General features: G+C 43.6%; 1 protein-coding gene across 3 annotated transcripts in view; it reads right to left on the bottom strand.

Moving 5' to 3' along the window:
- LOC137436665 (laminin subunit alpha-1-like) overlaps positions 1–20,514 on the bottom strand; it is a 296,063-nt gene that overhangs the window by 128,691 nt on the left and 146,858 nt on the right. For all 3 annotated transcript variants that reach the window (XR_013624965.1, XM_078786676.1, XM_078786677.1), the window contains exons 21-26: positions 17,368–17,548; positions 12,726–12,862; positions 10,611–10,841; positions 6,905–7,048; positions 5,692–5,859; positions 3,536–3,724 (exon numbers count right to left, since the gene is read on the bottom strand). Coding sequence is in view for 2 of the 3 variants with exons in the window: in XM_078786676.1 (XP_078642802.1) it covers positions 3,536–3,724; positions 5,692–5,859; positions 6,905–7,048; positions 10,611–10,841; positions 12,726–12,862; positions 17,368–17,548 (1,050 nt within the window). In the remaining variant the exon portion in view is untranslated. The remainder of the gene's footprint in view (positions 1–3,535; positions 3,725–5,691; positions 5,860–6,904; positions 7,049–10,610; positions 10,842–12,725; positions 12,863–17,367; positions 17,549–20,514) is intronic.

Below are 20,514 nucleotides of genomic sequence, written 5' to 3' on the forward strand. Positions count from 1 at the left end.
CAGATGAGAAGAGAAGGAGCTGGAGTGCGCTACGAACTGACATCTCCCCCATCTTGTTCAAGAGAGAGAGCGTTGGCACGAGCCATTTATTACATACGGAGCATCCCAGTCCCACTGCTATATGCAACGTCCGCTCGCGGTCAACGATACGCGCTCGCTGCCTGCCAGGGTTTTCCCGCCACGACGCGAGTCGACTCTTGGAGCCGGACCTCGACGCCTACCGTCTGCCTGGGCCTTCTCATTCCTTCCAGTCATTCCTGCCTGCTATTCCCCTTTCGTGTAAGTCTGTTCGTCTGTCCTGGGCGTTGATAATATAAGACTGTTTAAGGCTGCCCTGTGTCTTCTTCTTCTTCACTGTACATTACCTTTCGTTTCTTCTTTGGTTTTGGTTTTGTATAAAGTTAATAACTATCTGGTATTCCTTACTTTAGCTTCTTCTTTCCCCCGATCGCTTTAGTCCCTTCTTCCCATTGAATACCTGCGGCGCGATTTTGGCCAAATGCTTTATAGTCGGGTTTAGTCTCTTGCTAACGGCCCGAGTCGCAGCTCGCCCTGCTGGGCGCAATCCAATCATGCTGCGGCCCGGGTGGGTGTATTTCCTCGCTTACGGCCGGTGGTAGTACTTAGGTATTAAGACAAATTGGGCTTACAACCCTACTTACCATCGACCGGAAGCGACGTCATACCCGCAGGACCGGTCGGACGGCCAGCTTAACAGGACAAGGGGATTAACCCCCCCCTTGCTAACGGGACTGCCGTCCCCCGGATCCGTAACAATATATATAGTCACGTGAAAAAGTAAGTACACCCCATGTAAAGTTTTGACTTTTTCGACATATTTCAACATACAGCTATTTGATCTTCATTTCAACAATATTGATAGATAAAGGTGATATAATATAACAAATATCATGAAACATTTACATTTTGTAGTCCATTGTATAATATAAATAAACATAAATGCAAATTTCGCATGTGGAAAAAGTAAGTACACCCTTGGCTCTAATAGGTGGTATTGCCCCCTTTGGCAGAAACAACCTCAAGTAGGCGTTTCTTATAACTGTCTACCAGTCTCTGACATCGACTGGGAGAAATTTTTGCCCACTCCTCCATGCAGAATTGTTTCAGCTGTGCGATGTTTGAGGGGTTTCTTGCATGCACAGCTCGTTTCAAATCCCCCCACAACATCTCCATGGGATTTAGATCCGGGCTTCGACTTGGCCATTCCAGAACCCTCCATTTCTTTCTTTTCAGCCATTCCTTGGTGGATTTACTGGTATGTTTAGGGTCATTGTCATGATGCAAGGTCCACCTTCGGTTGAGCTTCAACTTTCCGACAGATGGCCTCACATTATCCTCAAGCACCCTCTGGTACAATGAAGAATTCATAGTGGATTCTATGATGGTGAGCTGCCCAGGCCCTGATGCAGCAAAGCTGCCCCAAACCATAATATTTCCACCACCATGCTTTACAGTTGGTATCAGGTTCTTGTGGTCAAATGATGTCTTTGCTTTTTGCCAAACATGTCTTCAGGTACTGTGGCCAAATGGCTCTACCTTTGACTCATCTGTCCAGAGCACATTGTTCCAGAAGTGCTGGTCTTCCCCAGGTGTTCATTGGCAAACTTTAGTCTTGCCCTGATGTTCTTTCTGGACAGCAAAGGTTTCCTCCTGGCACACCTCCCATGTAGATCAAATTTGTGCAGCCTCTTTCTAATGGTAGACTCATGCACTTTGACATCAACAGTGGCAAGAGCTACCTGTAGGTCCCATGATGACATTCTGGGGTTCCTAGAGACTTCTTTCAGCATCTTGCGGTCTGCTCTCGGGCTGAACTTGCTGGGGCAGCCTGGCCTGAACAAGTTGGCAGTTGTTTGGAATCTTCTCCACGTGTAGATGATCTTCCGGACAGTCGAATGATCGATTTCAAATTGTTTGGAGATCTTTTTTAATCCCTTCCCAGACTCGTAGGCATCTATAACCTTCTTTCTGAAGGCCTCAGAGAGCTCTTTTGATCTAGGCATGGTGACGCCGCACACTTCAACAACAAAGAGCAAACCAAACTAAATGTCTGAGGTTTAAATAAGACAGGTTCCTCCAAGATCCTCTCTAACGATGTTCTAATCATTTGCACCTGAGCTGGTACACCCGATTCTAATTTTAGGTATTTGAAGTAGTGATAAATGTCGGGGTGTACTTACTTTTTCCACATGCGAAATTTGCATTTATGTTTATTTAAATTATACAATGGACTCCAAAATGTAAATGTTTCATGATATTTGTTATATTATATCACCTTTATCTATCAATATTGTTGAAATGAAGATCAAATAGCTGTATGTTGAAATATGTTGAAAAAGTCAAAACTTTACATGGGGTGTACTTACTTTTTCACGAGACTGTATACACACAGCAACATTGCACTTTTCCAAAAAGAGCTGAGTACATGCGCCCTCTCCTGGTTGATTTCCGGCATCCATTGAGATGTTGGTCATCAAAAGATAACATTACTTTTACTATGCTGATTAATGAGGGAATCTTAATTTGTTCAGGATGCCAGTGATAACTCAGCGAATCTTCATGAAAGACACTGAGATTTTTTAACATCCACCAAGTAATGTTAGCAGATGGGACACTCGCCTTAATGTTCGTCCAAGACATGGCACACGTTGTAATGGAATGCCCTTCCTGTCACAACCACCAATCTGATGGGTTATAGTAAGATTGGGAATCAAACTCAGACAAAGCTCAGTGCACAACCTCTGCACCATCCACTTTCGCGGATCGCCATATGCAGATTCACCATGACTGGGTATGGAACCATTCAAACGGGTACGTTTTTCGTGGAAGTTCTTCAGGAACCTGCTGTCCATGACGGACGTGTGACTGAAGGTGCTACAGGAATGTGGAATTTATTGGTTTCGTACTTGAGCATTCACAGTTTCTGCATTGTCTGTTTGTTTGTGTATGGCCTCCCACCCTTGCGCAGCACGGGTACCTCGCTAGTATAAATATACATATATATATAGACGGTATATATATATATATATATATATATATATATATATATATATATATATATATATATATATATATATATATATATGTATGTATATATATATATATATATATATATATATATATATATATATATATATATATATATATATATATATATATATATATATATATATGTTGTCACGTCACAGGTGCCTGTTCATACTGACCAATTACACTGACTGTTAACAATGATCCAGATGGTCTAAGACCATTTGTGTATCCTGAAACAGTGTTTGTAGTTACTGCGTTAAATTAATTCTAAGATTCCCCAAGATTCACCCAAAGTGCCAAAGAAAAAGGGTGTAATTCCTTCAGGAGATCATAATGAAATGAAAATAAATAACACCAAACAACAGCAAGAGGCAAATATAAACGACAAACAAAGTTCACTGTGTATAGCTGTTAGATGGATTTGAGATAACAGAACGAAATATCTCAGGTTTATAACAGCACGGTCGTGTGGTTTTGGTTTTACCTCAATGAAACCAATGCTTTGCTGAATATGCATGCCACTGCTATGACTGTGTGCTCCATGGTGCATCACCACATTGTTTTTCTTGTTGCTTCCATACAGCAGAACCTCTGGTTCTCGTGAGAACATGCCAGAATCTTGCCTGGCTTCAAAGTATATGGTGTACCTTAGCTTTCCACCATAGGACATAAGCTGTATCAGTAAAGAGAAAACACGTGCAAAATGCTCAACTCTTCACACAAATCACGTCGTGTTCATATATACATATATACAGTGCATTCAGAGAAAGTATTCAGACCCCTTCACTTTTTTCACATTTTGTTATGTTGCAGCCTTATGCTGAAATCGTTTAATTAAATTTTCCCTTATCAATAAACACTCTATACCCATAAGGACAAAGAGAAAACAGGATTTTAGAAAGTTTTGCAAATTTATTAAAAGGAAAAAACTGAAATATCACATTGACATAAGTATTCATACCCTTTGCTATGACACTTGAAATTTAGCTCAGGTGCCTCCCATTTCTCTTGATCATCTTTGAGATGTTTCTACACCTTGATTGGAGTCCACCTGAGGTAAATTCAATTGATTGGACATGATTTGGAAAGGCACACACCTGTCTATATAATGTCTCACAGCTGACAATGCATGTCAGAGCAAAAACCAAGCCATGAGGTCGAAGGAACTGCCTGCAAAGCTCAGAGATAGGATTGTGTCGAGGCACAGATCTGGGGAAGCCTACAAAAAAAATTCTGCTGCATTGAAGGTTCCCAAGAGCACAGTGGCCTCCATAATTCTTAAATGGAAGAAGTTTGGAACAACCAGGACTCTTCCTAGAGCTGGCCGCCCGGCCAAACTGAGCAATCGGGGGAGAAGGGCCTTGGTAAGAGAGGTGACCAAGAACCCGATGGTCACTCTGGCTGAGCTCCAGAGATCCTGTGTGGAGATGGGAGAAACTTCCAGAAGGACAACCATCACTGCAACACTCCACCGATCTGGGCTTTATGGCAGAGTGGCCAGAGGGAAGCCTCTCCTCAATGAAAGACACATGAAAGCCCGCTTGGAGTTTGCAAAAAAGCACCTAAAGGACTCGCAGACTGTGAGAAACAAGATTCTGTGGTCTGATGAAACCAAGATTGAACTGTTTGGCCTCAATTCTAAGCGTCATGTCTGGAGGAAACCAGACACCTGCCCAATACCATCCCAACGGTGAAGCATGGTGGTGGCAGCATCATGCTGTGGGGGTGTTTTTCAGCAGCAGGGACTGGGGGACTGGTCAGGGTTGAGTGAACAATGAACGGAGCAAAGTACAGAGATATCCTTAATGAAAACCTGAAACAGAGCACTCAGGACCTCAGACTGGACCAAAGGTTCACCTTCTAACAGGACAATGACCCTAAGCACACAGCCAAGAAAACGCAGGAGTTGGTTCGGGACAACTCTGTGAAGGTCCTTGAGTGGCCCAGCTAGAGCCCTGACTTGAACCCAATCGAACATCGCTGGAGAGACCTGAAAATGGCTGTCCACCGACGGTACCGATCCAATCTGACAGAGCTTGAGAGGATCTGCAGAGAAGAATGGCAGAAAATCCCCAAATCCAGGTCTGCAAAGCTTGTCGCGTCCTACCCAAGAAGACTCGAGGCTGTAATCGCTGCCAAAGGTGCTTCAACTAAGTACTGAGTTAAGGGTCTGAATACTTATGTCAATGTGATATTTCAGTTTTATATTTTCAATAAATTTGCAAAACTTTCTAAAATCCTGTTTTCTCTGTGTCATTATGGGCTATTGAGTGTGGATTGATGAGGGGAAAAATGAATTTAAACGATTTCAGCATAAGGCTGCAACATAACAAAATGTGAAAAAGTGAAGGGGTCTGAATACTTTCTGAATGCACTGTATATATAGAAAATACTTCAAAAGTTTCATAAACTTCAAAAGTGATCAATTGGCGTTTTACATCATAAAAACGTTACAGTATGGTACAGCAAGGCCAAATTTAGTTACAGTATATCCCAATTTTTTTTTTCATTTGTACAGTATCTTCCAGAAGAAAGTATCTGTTTGTTGAAATATCACAGCTTAAGTTGTGTTTAATACCAGCCGATGCTTGTAATAGAAATGGAAGATGTATTTTTTCCCCATTTTGGGGGTTTATGTACCTTAGGCCCGATAAATTCCTTTGGCAGCTTCCAATACATGGTTTTTCTGCTCATGAATGCAGGTACATTGAAAATGAACTCCAGATGACGGTAATGACCCTTTCCAATCTCATGTTGGTTTAACTGGTCCACTAACATGAGAGAGCGATGGTGAGAAGACACTTTCATCTGTTAAAGCAAAAAAGAGATTCACAGCCTCACAAATTTCAACAAAACACATTTGATGTCCTCCATGGATGTGGCATCATGATGTACAAAGCTTTATGAAATTGATAGTGCAAGTAGTTTGCTGGGTCAAATTGTTTAGGGATTGCATAAGATTGGGATCCATTTACGAGTTTGTCTTGCTGGTTGCATCATTACAAGGTTGCAGCCTTCTTGTTGAAATGTCGCCCCTGCGCATCAGAGCAGAATTTTACAATTTGGCCAGGGTACCGACAAGCGATGTCCTACTATCTTACTCTAATTCACCAAATGTCTGTCTGTCTGTTCTCAGGTACCGCAAAAGCCGCTGAACCGATCGCAACGAAATTTTGGTCGGTAATCCTGTGACGCGCTGGAGTAAAATGTTTCCCCCCCCCCCCTTTTTTTTTTCAATTTTCCAATTTTTCCAATTTACAATTTTTCCAATTTTCCAGTTTCCAAAAAAGCCTTCAATTTCTGATATTTTGCCTTTTCATTTGGGCCTCCCAAATTGAAGCCCCGCCCATCGGGCGGGTACCGTTGATAGTTTTAGAAATGCACCACATGATGTTTCACATCCAACAGCGTGTGCCAGAAGAATGGATAGTTGGCATGAACTCTGACTGATGTCACACTCATCACCTCATTTTCAAAGCACCAATCCAACAATTTAGAGTTGGGCAGCTCAAGCTACCGTGAATTTGTTACTTAGGATCCATTCTGTTGGCCCAACATGGTTGATAAGGATGCGTTTGTACTTGCGACTGATGTGTTAGAAATTACATGAGCTATGATTAACACTAAGAAATAAGAGTAAAGTCAGAGAGATAAAGGACATTTGTTCCATCATGGCTGTGTTGCACTACTTATGGGATGAATTGAAGGAAAATGGTGAAAATGACATGGTGATGAAGAATGGTAAGTATGTGGACAAGACCAAACACAAGTAAGCCTGCACGGATTGTAAAACTAGAATGTAGACACGTTTTTGATAGTGGGAGCTGCTCGGGTTTCTGCAGGTCGGCGTTACCTGAGTGTAGACCAAACCCTGTGCCCCAGTGCAGTTTTTTGTCAGGCCAGAACAGAAACACGTTGTACATCCTTGATCGTTGGTGGCACTCATGGAGAACGTCCCCTCTCTGCAACGGTCGCACCGTTTGCCTCTGACATTTTCCTAAACAATGGAAAGAGAAAACGTACAAACTTTTAGCCCCTGTGGACAAATCAAAGAAAACACAGGTTACCTGTCCGAATAAATGTCAGGTTTCAAAAATGTATTTCTTTCCGGTCAAACAAACTTCGCCATGCAGTAGATGCCATGGCATCATTTGAGGCACCAAGCTTCAACCAGCCAATCAACTACGCAGCTCGGATATCAAAGCCTCGGGGTTTCTCGGTTTTAGCAGGAAATTTCCAGGTCATACACTGTCCATGCAAACATTGATAGATTATGTTTAATTAATCTACAACTATAGATGTCGACCTGTCTGTCTGTCTGTGTGTTACATATACACTCCTACACCGCTGGACAAATTTGGTCCAAATTTATCACAGAGGTAAAAGGTTGTACCAGCCAGGTTTAAGCGGGGCTAGTGGCTCCTTCGGCCGCTGGGAAACCCCTGGGAAAAATGATGGGGTATAATACTTCCTTGCAATTGCAGTTGATTTGAATAGCACCACCTTTGGTGAAGTTGAGCACTGCAGGATGGATTGAATTTCCCTGGAAAACTGCCTGACTGTCATTTTCTGTGGTTATTCTCGCCACAGAGAATAACCCACCATGGCTAGCTTTTACCGTCAGAGGAAGAGTAACCACAGGAAATGACAGTCAGGGAGTTTTCCAGGGAAATTCAATCCATCCTGTAGTGCTCAACTTCACCAAAGGTGGCGCTATTCAAACCAACTGCAATTGCAAGGAAGTGTACACATACAAAATATTTGAGATATGTTCAATTATAATGAGAAAGAGGGAAACATATGGCAAAAACGTCTGAAAATAGTGACATCACCGACCATATCAGGAGACTTAAAGCCTCTGGGGTGCCACCACCAGAAAAAAATTGATTTTCCTGAAGGCTTGGATTAATTTGAAGCAACTTTTACTTAATATATTTTTTCTCTCTGAGGAGTGTGTCTGTGTTTTAGGGCGGGACAGACAGACAGATGGCAGAAGGCTATTTTATATATATACCGTATATGGAAGATAAAGATTATTGTAAATATTATTATTATTTGTAATAACGTTATTTTTACTATTAATATTATTATGACTTTATCATTATCATTATCGCATTATAATTGGACAGAATTGACTGGTTTATTGATTTTGTGGTTAGATTAATTTTTACTTCCGGTCGGTGTGCAGACTAGCGACTTTTATCAAGACACCACAAGTGTGTCTACGTCCAATTTTCTCCAAGCCTCCCTCAGGTGGGTATTAAAGAACGCTAGCGACCATTAGGAATGGCATTGTATGTCGAATAAAGGTCACAATTTGGCTGTATTGGTGTCAGGGTCCCCATATAATCTAATGGCTAGAAAAATATGGCAGGCAATGGGATACATTATTCATGCAAAGATACCCATTTAAGCACCTTTATTAGATGAAGATCATTGCGGCTTAGCTAGTGGCCTACCTAGTGGAGGCAGGTGGCTCCTGTCTGTTAGTCTGTGAGGGATGCGATAAGCATAGAATGCCTTGAGAATATCGGGTTTCCTCCAAATTTCCTTCAGTCATGTCTTCAATCTGCCTGACTGTCATTTTCTAATCTGCCTGACATTTTCTACCCCCACTAATTCACCCCAGATCCACCTTGTTTGAAATTCCAACTTCTTTCCTGGAAGTCCTGCCAGTGTCCATATGTTTTATACCTCTCCCCCCCCCCCCCCCTTCCCATGCCTCCCCCCCAAAGCCCTCTCCCTCCCACAGTTCTCTCGATGTCTCCATGTCTCTCGGTCCCTGCTCTCAAATGTTGTGTTTGTGTCCTTCCCCCTCTCTCCCCATCTTGTCTACCGCTCCCGATGTTATTTGTTTTATGTGTCTGTTTGTCTTTCTGTGTGATTAATGTTCGCTCTTTCACGAGCCTCGATCTTGTATACAAAAAAAAAAAAAAAAAAAAAAAAATCATGTCTTTCAATCCTGACAAATCTCACACTCTCACTTTGTCTCTCCGAAAAGACCGTCTGGACAACCCTCCCTTCTACTTTCTGAACAATCCTCTTGAAGAAGAGTTCTGTCACAAGCTTTTGGGTCTCACTATCTGCCATGATATTTCCTGGGAAAAACACATTTCAAATCTGGCCTCCAAAGCCAGTCACCGACTGGGCATCCTCCGTCGTGCGAAGTCCTTTCTGGGCACTTCTGAGCTCCTCACCACATACAAATCTTTCATCCACAGCTCAATGGAATACTGCCCTCTGGGCTAGTGCTCCTGCCTCACACCTAGCTCGGCGTCACGCGGTTGAAACCAAAGCATTCGGAATCATTGGAATCTCCTGCGATGAAGCTGATTCTGAGGGCGTTTCTCCCTCTCTAACCGCAGGCAGGTTGGTGGTCTTTCTGTCTTCTACCGACTCCTCTCCAGCCTAGCTCCCCCTGCTCTGTCTGTGCTGGGTCCCCCAAATATTCCTGCAGGACGCACAAGATTGCCAGCAACCAACTTCTGGTGAAATTGCCAAAATCAAGACTCTCTGCTCACCTTCACTCTTTCATTCCTCTTTTCTCCCGCCTCTGGAACAAACTCCCACACTCTCTTCAATCCCTCTACTCCCTCCAGGTATTTAAAACAGCTGTTCACCACCATCTCTTATCTTCCCCCATCCAAAACCTTGATGTTTTCTACCCCTGTTAAAACACCCCAAATCCGCCTCTTTCAATGCCTAACTTCTTTCCCGAAATTCCTAGTTGTGAAATTCCTATTAGTGTTCATTTGCTTTATACCGTGTACCCCTCCCTCTTCCCCCAGCCACCCCCCTTCCACAGATCTACCAACGTCCCTGTCTGTTCTCTACTGTTGTTGTGGTTGTGTGTTTCCCTCTGTCTCCCCCTCTTGTCTCCCGCTCTCACCATTGCATGTTTTATGTGTCTGTGCATGTTTTCATGTTCAATGTGTTAGCTCTTACACGAGCCTCCATTCTGTTTACAAAAAAAAGAAGTCTAATGTAAAACAACAGTAGCGACTGTTTAAAAAGAATGTTGGATGGAATTGACCAAATAATTTGTGGTTATTATAATTTTGATTTCTGGTTGGTGTGTAGGTGATAAGCTATCGATACACCTTATAATAATAATAATTCATTTATTTTGTATAGCGCTTTTCATGAAGCCCAAAGGCGCTTAACCTCAACACGACATTTGTCCTAGGCGGAAACCCCCTCGGGGAAGGGGTGCAAATGAAGTTGCAACAACATCTGTCGTATAACCCTTAGTCCCCGTGGCAAGTTTGGTTGAGATTGTGCAAGTAACGACTGAATGTATTGCGGTCAGAGAGACGCACAGACACCAAGTTGCATATTTTAATATGATTTGACCTTTTTGACCTTGAAAATGATCTTTTACTTAAAATCAGGGATGGCATCCACCCACATCATGTTTGCCATCCCACGTGCTATTGATCTGACATGGTTATCTGCAATTGACAGAGAAGTGGTGTCCTTTGCACAAAACACGTTATTGGCTGGGATACTATTATAACAATTCATGTAACTGCAAATTATTTTATTTGGATTTGACTGACCTTACACGTACACATTCCAGTCCACTCGTCACATTTGCACAGCCCGGCCGAACACCTGTCTGCCCGAGTGCCACTGGAGTTACAATGGCAGTGTTGGCAGGACGGATGGCCCCAAAATCCTCCGTCACACTCGCTGCACGTGCGACCACCAAAGCGGTGCTTACAGGGACACTGCCCGCTTGTGACGTTGCACAAAAGGTGAACAGAGTGCAGTGGACTGCACTTGCATGCCTAAAAATCAAAGAGAAGAAAAAACAGCTGCACAATCTGCTAGCGATCACTTAAAAACACTAAAAATGTGATTTAAAAAGTTGGCTGTTGCATATTGGTTCCCTGGTAAAAATTCGAATTATGCCACCTGGTCTGTAGGGTAACTCGCACATGGTCATGACAAATATTTTTTGTCAATCACATGTTAATCACAGGGTTTGTTGATCTGGAGAAAGCATTCGATCAGGTTCCACGTGAAGTAGTGACATGGGCATTGAGGAAGTTAGGAGTGGAGGAATGGTTGATCAGAGTAGTGATGGCAATGTACAAAAGAGCGCGCACAGCTGTAAGGACGAAGGACAGGAACAGTGGTGAGTTTGAGGTGAAGGTGGGAGTGCATCAGGGGGTCGGTACTAAGTCCACTACTATTTGTAGCTGTGATGGAGGTGCTGGCTCGGAACATAAAGGAGGGTTTACCGTGGGAGTTGTTGTATACAGATGATCTGGTGTTGATTGCAGAAAGTATGGATGGACTGAAGGAGAAGACGAACAAGTGGAAGGAATGTATGGACAAAAGGTCTGAAGGTGAATATCGGAAAAACGAAGGTGATGGCAAGTGGTAAAGCATGTGGTGAGGTGGAAAGAACTGGGAAGTGGCCGTGTGCTGTGTGCAGGAAGGGTGTCGGAGTGAATTCCATTCAATGTACAATATGCGCTGAGTGAGTTCATCAAAAATGTAGTGGTTTGAGAGGGTCATTAACCAGTGTGGCAGCTACATTCAAGTGTAAGGTGTGCACAGAGGGAGCTGCAGATGGAGGAAATGTTGAGTTGGATCTTGGAGACGGCGTGAAGCTGGAAGGTGTGAAAACATTTTGTTACCTAGGAGACATGCTGAATGGAGAAGGTGGATCAGACTCGGCAACGGTTGCTCGAGTGAGATGTGCATGGAAGAAGTTTCGGGAACTGAGTGGCGTGCTGACAAGGAGCGGAGTGTCGTTGAAGCTGAAGGGAAAGGTGTATGCTGCATGTGTGAGAAGTGTTATGATTTATGGGAGCGAGACATGGGTAATGAACGTAGAGCAGCAACGAAGGCTGGAAAGGGTGGAAATGTGAATGGTTCGGTGGATGTGTGGAGTATCGTTGAGAGAGAGGAAGACAAATTATGAATTGCAAAAGATGATGGGAATAGAGCCTGTGATGGATGCTGTGAAGAGAAACAGGTTGAGATGGTTTGGTCATGTGTTGAGGAAGGATGAAAGTGACTGGTTGAGAAGAGTGATGGAAATAAATGTAGAAGGAAGTAGAGGACGGGGAAGACCGAGAAAGACTTGGCTGAAGATGGTGGAAGAAGAAATGCGGGCAAGGGGGTTAACAAGGGGAGATGCAGAAAATAGGGCAAAATGGAGAAGATTGTCATGGGGACCCCAAGGCTAACCCCCGCTCTTGCAGGGAAAATGGCCTTTAAATGCCTGTTGTTTGTTGTTGTAATCACATGTTAAGAGGTAAGGTAACAGCCAAGGGAAATCACTCCCTGCTCTCAAATGTTGTGTTTGTGTGCTTCCCCTTCTCTCCCCATCTTTTTATATATTTTGTTTGTCTGGTTGATTTGTTTGTGAAATAAATGTTAGCTCTTTCACGAGCCTCGATTCAGTATACAAAAAAAAAAAAAGGTGAAGTTATATTTCAGTCATGAGCTCTTCTTCAAAGCAGCAGCTGTTCTGAGCAAAGAAAGGATCTCGATTTGTTCCTTTCTCCATCATTTGATTTACACTGGCATTTGAGCCAGGAGAGTTATCAAGTTATAATAGTTGAGAGTACGTGTTTAGTTAGAGACTAATGGGAAGATTGCGTGTTTATAAAGTGCGTGTTGTGATGCTGAAGAGTAGAAAGAAAGATCACGAGCACCTGACAGCCATCGACCTGGTTCCAGCTCCAGAATCTGCTCTTGCACCGCTCACAGTGCCTGCCCTCAGTGTTGGCAGGACAGATGCACTGTCCTGTGTTTGAGTCGCATCGATCGTTTGTGCGACTGCAGCTGCATCCTGGGTGGAGACAGGAGAGACAGAGTGGATAAAAGTGCTTACTGTCGCCATTAGAGCAGGTGCCTTGTACAAATAAGTTCCCAAATTGTAGAATCATGGTGGAGGCTCATTGATGGCATTCCCCTTGCTTCTTCAGCTTGAGCTGCTGATAATCGTCAATATATAGGGTGTCTCAAAATGTATACAGACTTTAACCTTATTCCTCCTCATTTCCTTTTATATGGGATGAGTTCTAATGATGCCAAGCTAACTGCTACCCCATATTTTGTACAACACTCTTCCACTGCCCATTATTTCCAGCCAACTGTATTCGCTCTCTCACCACCCACATCTTATTTACATCTCTCCTCACACAACTTCCCATCTCAGCCGAGGTATACCTCCTTTCCTCTTGCCTTGCTCCATCAACCTGTCCACTTTCTTTGCCATTCGCTTTTTCCATCTACACCAGGTGCCTAGCCCAACTCAGCTGGCTCTTTACGAATCCCTCTGTCAAGCTCATGTTCACATTTATCTCCTCCATCAGTTAGTCCATTGTTCTTCTATCCACCCTCTTCACTCCCTCTATCCTCCTGATCCAATTGTTTTCGCAGACCTGCAACCACTGTTGTTGGTTCTCTGTCAGTACCACCGTCTCCAGACCATAAAGGTAGGCAGGTGTTAAACAAGACCCCAGAACTTTCCCTTTTAATCCCCTTGATATTTTCCTGTCCGCTATGAATCCGTCCACTTTCCTCCATGCACCTGCACCCACCTGTATTCTCCTCGCACATCTGCCTCCGAACTACCACCCGTGGTCATTGTTCCACATAGAGACTCAAAAATCTGCTTCCCTGCCAGATCTTCGCCTCGAAATGTTCAGTTCCTTTCTCTGCAGTCCGCCCTACCTTTCTCTTCTCCTGGGTCATCCTCAATCTATGTCTCTCGAGTGCATCCTTCCACTCCTCCAACGTCTCCTGCGTTTCTTACCCGCTCTCCACCACAATCATTAAATTACCTCCATATATTATGTTTCTTAGAATGCATCCCTTGCTGACCGTCCTGCTCAATAGCTCCATCCCCAAAATAAGTCATAGTGGGCCGAGTGAACTTTCCTGCCTCAATCCGTTGTTCAAGCTGAACTCTACTGACATCCCATGACCAACACCACAACTCTCCCTATTGTTCCCTCATTCCTACCTTCCACCATCCTAGGTTCTGCTTCTGGCACTCCCATCCATATCAGCGTTGCCAGCACCATCTCTCCCGGGACATCGTCATAAGCCTTCTCAAGGCCCACAAACCCTAATACCACACCCTTGAATCTCCATCCTCTTGTTCACGAACTGTCAGCGCAAACATCCCATTCGTCCCTATGCCCTTCCTAAACCCCTGTTGTTCTTCGCCTATCTCCTGCTCCTCCCATTTTCCTTATCAGCCCATCCAGAATCCTCTCTGGTAACTTCATCACACAACTTAGAAGCATGATGCCACGGTACCTACCTGGATCTTGTATGTCTCCCTTCCTCTTCCATATTGGAACACAAAGACCAGTCCACCACCCCTCCAAAATACTATCCTATAGTCGTACATACATACTGTACGTTTTACAGCCATTTAATATTTCAGAAAATATAAATTAAACAGCTAACGTGCATTTAATAATACATAAGAAACAATTAAGTAGCAGAGAGTGGCGATGCTGTCTAAGACCTAAAAGATGGCGTTACACACAATAAGCTTTGGTGGAGAAGGAGGACATTCGGCTTATCAAGTCTGCGCTGTGCCAATCCCAGAAACCATCACCCATGCACACAGCTACCTACAATTCCTGCTAATATCCACAATCCACATCCACCTCTGTCTTCAATACATATCATACCTATCTACAGACTTGGCATTTAATATGGAATATTTTTTTGTGGGGGTGAACTTACTTTTCAAGATGTCTTAGAACCAAAAGTTCATTGGAATTATGTTGAAATTATTCTAGATTTTGTTAATGTGACCTTTAAAAGAAACAAAAACCACATTTGACATTTCGAAACAAATAAATTGATCCTTGAAAGTGATGTAAACTGATATCGAACTCAATTCATGGACAGTACTGTGTTAAACTTCTGTACGTTTTCCAGAAGTATCTCTTTATTTTGCACATTAGCCAAAAATTTTTTTAACAAAAACAAAAGTTAAATTACGACTGGGATTACGGACAGTAAAATTACAGTTCAGTACTTCGTGTAACCCGCACGAGCATTCAGGAGAGCACGTACACGTTGAGGCATGCTGTTCACGAGATTTGCCAAGGGTTGGACAGGAATCGCTTGCCATGCAGTGACAATAGCCTGCTGCAATTCACGCACAGAGGTCGGCTGATGGTCCAAGTGGTCGATTTGATGCGTTAATTCTGCCCACAAGTTCACTATCAGATTCATATCCGGGGACATGGCAGGCCACTCCATATGCTCTACACCACGGTCAGCAAGAAAGTGTTGGATCATGCGAGCATGATGAGGCTGTGCATTGTCATCTTGGAAGATAAAGTTTCCTCGAAAGGCTGCATGAGCAAATGGAAGCAATGTTTCTTCCAGAATGGCCCTGTACTTGAACTGGTTCAGGTTTCCATTCAGAACAACCAGGTCAGTTTTGCCCCCTGCATGAAAAGCAGCCCAAACAGTCACCTCACCACCTCCAGCTTGGACTCTTGGCACTATACAATCTTTGTTGTAGGCTTCATGCACTTGTCTGTGCACTCGGACATGGCCATCTTGACGATAGACCAGAAATCTAGACTCGTCACTGAAGATCACGTGATTCAAGTGTCCTGGCTGCCATTGACGGTGCTCTCTGGCCCACTGCAATCGGCGCTGGCGGTGTTGTCTGGTCAGGCGTGGCTTTCTCAGGGGACGCCTGACACGATAGCCTGCTTGAAACAGTCGTTGGTTGATTAGCCTTCTGGATACAGGCACAGTTGTCAGTTGCTGCCACTCAGCCCTAAGCCGATTAGCTGACTTGGTATGGCCATTGCGGACTAACCGGTGCAGCTGGCGATCATCCCTCCTTGTGGTTCTGCGAGGACGTCCTGGCCTCGGTATTGGAGTAGGGACACCCCTCTGAGCATTTCGTTTCAGGATCTTTGACATCTGACCTTGAGTGATGCCATACTGCCGAGCAATAGCACGCTGTTTCATGCCGTAATTTCGTAAAGCCACCACTCCCTGACAAACAGCATTGTCGAGTTGACGGACCATCTCCAGAGGAAGCGGCAATAACTTTTGGAGACGTGCAGCAGTTGTTTTCCACTAATACAGAACGCAACAACCCTTGTATACCCGACTGTGAAGCCAATCATCAAATGCACCTGTCCGTACATTTTGCCACGCCACCTGTGATATAATCCTCTTGTTGACTTCTTGCTGCGACAGACAATCAGTGACATGGTTCTTTTAACAAAGAAATCACCAAAGTGTAAAAGAAACTCACCAGATTGATATACTGAGTTAAGAAAGTAAACCCAAGTCAAGAAAAAAAAAATATTCCATATTAAATGCCAAGTCTGTAATTTCTCTCTATCTCCAATGTAGCTATCAAATTGCAATTTAAACATAAATGTAATCTTTCTGCTGCCACTACCTTTCCAGGGAGACTATTCCATGCATTAACTACTTTCTGACTGAAAGACCCCTGTCTTAATACTGTCCTAACAGGGCTACGGCCAAAGTCTGATCACCGTCTAGTCTGCTGAAAAACTCCACTGCACCTATCTTGTCCACACCCTTCATTATCTTAAACATATCAATCAGATCTTGTCGTTATGACCTCCTTTCTAATGTATAAAGCCCTGTCTCCTATAATGTCTCTATCCTTTATATCCTGTAATGTCTCCGAATCAGATCCTTGTGTGTGTGTGTGTGTGTGTGTTAGTGTGTGTGTGTGTGTGTGTGTGTTAGTTAGTGTGTGTGTGTGTGTGTGTGTGTTAGTGTGTGTGTGTGTGTGTGTTAGTTAGTGTGTGTGTGTGTGTGTGTGTGTGTGTGTGTGTGTGTGTGTGTGTGTGTGTGTGTGTTAGTATGTGTGCGTGTTAGTGTGTGTGTGTGCGTGTTAGTGTGTGTTAGTGTGTGTGTGTGTGTGTGTGTGTGTGCGTGTTAGTGTGTGTGTGTGCGTGTTAGTGTGTGTGTGTGTGTGTGTGTGTGTGTGTGTTAGTGTATGTGTTAGTGTGTTTGTTAGTGTGTGTGTGTGTGTGTGTGTGTGTGTGTGTGTGTGTGTGTGTGTGAGTGTGTTAGTGTGTGTTAGTGTGTGTGTGCATTAGCGTGTGTGTGTGTGTTAGTGTGTGTGTGTGTGTGTGTGTGTGTGTTAGTGTGTGTTAGTGAATGTGTGTTAGTGTGTGTGTGTGTGTGTGTGTGTGTGTGTGTGTGTGTGTGTGTGTTTGTTTGTTCGTGAAAAGGAATGATTGTATCTGAGTATTGAGTGAATGTGTGAGGTTTATGCAAATGAGTGTAGGAAGAAACGATTGAGAATATGCAGCTTACGGGTGCACCCAGTTGGACCGAACCCAAAATATCCTTCGGCACATCGGTCACATTTGAGACCCGATACACCTTGTTGGCACCTGCACCACCCATCCTCCGAGCAGTCCCGGCCCAATGCGCCGACAGGATGGCATGAGCAGGGTGCACAGCCTGCATCCATTTCCAAGCCATAATGATCTTTCTGAATGAAATAGGAAATGGAAAGATGTGCTTTGACAATGCCAGACATTTCTTATTCTTTGTCATTGCAATTAAGTATGCGCGGCATCATCGTGTGTATCCCATAGCAACGTCATGATGTATGAGCAATTCATATAAAAATGAGATTGCTAAAGTTTTCCATTCGTTTTCCTTTTTTTTTTTATACAACGATGAAATCCCCGAGAAATGTAAAGCGGTTCTGTACAATAAAAAGGACAAACAGGATGTGACCAACTTTCCTTTGAACTGTGTAAGTCTGGGTTTGATTCCTGTCTCGACTATAAACGCAGACAGGGTATTACATCACAAAACATTGGTGGACGATAAAGTTGGTGGATGCCCAAATCACCTTCAGTCGAACATCAGGCCTTGCCAGCTGATTAGTGAAATACTCATGCAAAAATTCACAAGAAGATGGGAATAATTGACACCAATAAATAAGTGGTAGTTGTAGTAAGAGTAGTAGTAGTCGCAGTGTTGCTGTTTTCCAGGATTTATGATAATACTAGGGCATTGCCCGTACTATATCTATATCTAAAATTATATCCCCCCCCTCTATTTACATGAAATGGTTTGGTCCAAAGCGAACGGCTTGCGAGTACGGTGACAATCCCCCCCCTCTATTTACATGCAATGGTTTGGTCCAAAGCGAACGGCTTCCGGAGTTTGGTAAAGAAATCGCCATCGCGTGCACAAACGCGCAGGAAAGCGAATGAATCGCAAATTCGGTTTTATTAGTTTTAAAACATAGTTTAACGCCAACATAGTTTGCAAACGTGAAATAAATGAATACGCTCTCAAATGTGCCATCCGAGGCAGAGTGTGTCCTCCACGTTCGGCACACGCGATCGTTCGCTGCTCTCTGATTGGTTGAATCGTTTTTTTGGACATAGCTCGGTAAGTAATTGTCCGATTAATATGAAACCTTGAAAAGGCACATCCTCGGGTCCCCAGCAATATACCTGGCAAGTTAAAAGTATATCGGACCCGTGGTTGTCGAGAAACAGCGGTCACAGACAAACAGACGTACAGACGTACAGACGTACAAACGTACAGAGATTACTGGAATTATAGATAGATAAAACTTTGTAAATCCATGTGATAATTGCACACTTTACCCTTTGGAAATACAAAGTACTGTCATCTGCAGGTCTCTCCCATCAAAAAAGTCTAAATATTTGTTAGGGTTACTGCATATTGATCTATGATTGTGGACAATTAAAATATTATACTGCTGATCAAACTTAAGAAATGTAAAAACTTTATGTTTACATAAATAATTTAAAAAAATCATTTGTATGCTGCATCAGTGATCTTGACTTGACCTGACACTTGGCCTTCTTTCTTTCCTTCTTGTTCTCTGGCTATGGAGTGGTGAATCTTGCAAATAGTTTTTGTATGGTTTCATTCATTCATTCATTTCGGTTTATTCAAATAATTAAACACTGGACAAGGCAGTTCGAAAACTGAAATTTGTCAAGTTCACAATAATAAAAGTATTTCATAAAACTTACAAATGTATTGTTGCGGATCTCCCGAAGCCCGTCCCACGTTACAAAGGGGGGGATTAAACCCTTCCCCCCCCCCCCTCCCGGGTCTTCGTGTCCACGAGGCCGAATCGCCACTTCCGGAGCAAACGTGAAAAAGGGTATCGGGTCGAAGCCGCACGTACCTTTAACCCACGCTGCCAAGAAAGCGGGGACCGAACCTCGCACAAGCCACGCTTAATCGAGTATGCCCAAGCGGTATGCGTATCACGTGACTCGTGCCGTTACTTTTATGGAACCCGATTTGAGCGGTTCTAGTCATACCATGCGAGGCCAATCAATGGAAGGGATGGGAACGGTCAAATAAGAGGAATAACACAATTTATTTACAATGTACAATGATTCGCAGAAGGAAAGGGGACACAGAGCAGAAGCTTAATCAAACGTAACTAAATCCCAGACACAGGGCCCACTCACACACACGGGGAGAAGAAGAGAAGTAGTTCACGCGCCAAACGCGCTTTGCCGTCGGTCGCTCCGGGGCAGCTCGCCCGGCGTGGCTCTCTGGCGGTCACGGCACGTATGCAGGAGAAGGCAGGCAGGAGGAAATCGCGCGTCTGTGGCCCGGCACGGGTCGTCCTCTCGAGCGCGCGATTAATACAGCGCAGAGCGCAGGGCACGGGGCAAGTTCGTGTACAATCTCGATCACCGGCAATTCAATGCACTCGTTCTGTGGCGCGTTCTCGTGCGTTCTCAAGCTCAACTCAACTCCACTCACTCTCACAGGGAACTCAGGTGGGGGGGGGGGGGGGGGGAGAGCTCGGAGCAGGGTTATATGGCTCTGCCTCGGCCCTACTCGAATGTCCCAAACCCCACCTCTCATCGTCGTGGTTAGCCACTCCCCTCGAGCCCTGATTGGCGGCTCGTTGCTTACCGGCCACTCCTCCTGCAGCGCCTCCCATCGGCCTCACCAGACTTGTTCAGGCCTGCTACGTGGCATGCTATCGCCAAAAGACTGCCCTACTCACGGGCCTGCTCAACGCAAAACTAACACAGGACAGGACTACGCTTACATTCACTAAGAAATAACTGAACTATCGCGAGGCTTCATGTTGTGGTGCATCTACCTACGAGGGGGAATTATCCTTTATTCCAAAACCACAACAGTATATAAAAATAAAAATAATAATAATCATATAAAATTACAATAATAAATTTAATAAACATAAAATAAAATTAATCAAAATATCAAAATAAGTAAAAGGAATAAATAAACATGCATAATCAAACAACAATAAAAAAATATAACAAATTATACCAACAAAATAATCTAAAATAGCAGAAAACTTAAGATCAACAAACATATTATGCATGTAATTGATTTTATGCATCTACATAACAGAATTAAGAATTTCAATCAAAAAAGGAATTGTTGAATTATTGTATCTCTGAGTCTTAC

This window comes from Myxine glutinosa, chromosome 11, assembly GCF_964187855.1.
Source record: "Myxine glutinosa chromosome 11, kmMyxGlut1.1, whole genome shotgun sequence".
In the NCBI taxonomy this organism is placed as follows: domain Eukaryota; kingdom Metazoa; phylum Chordata; class Myxini; order Myxiniformes; family Myxinidae; genus Myxine; species Myxine glutinosa.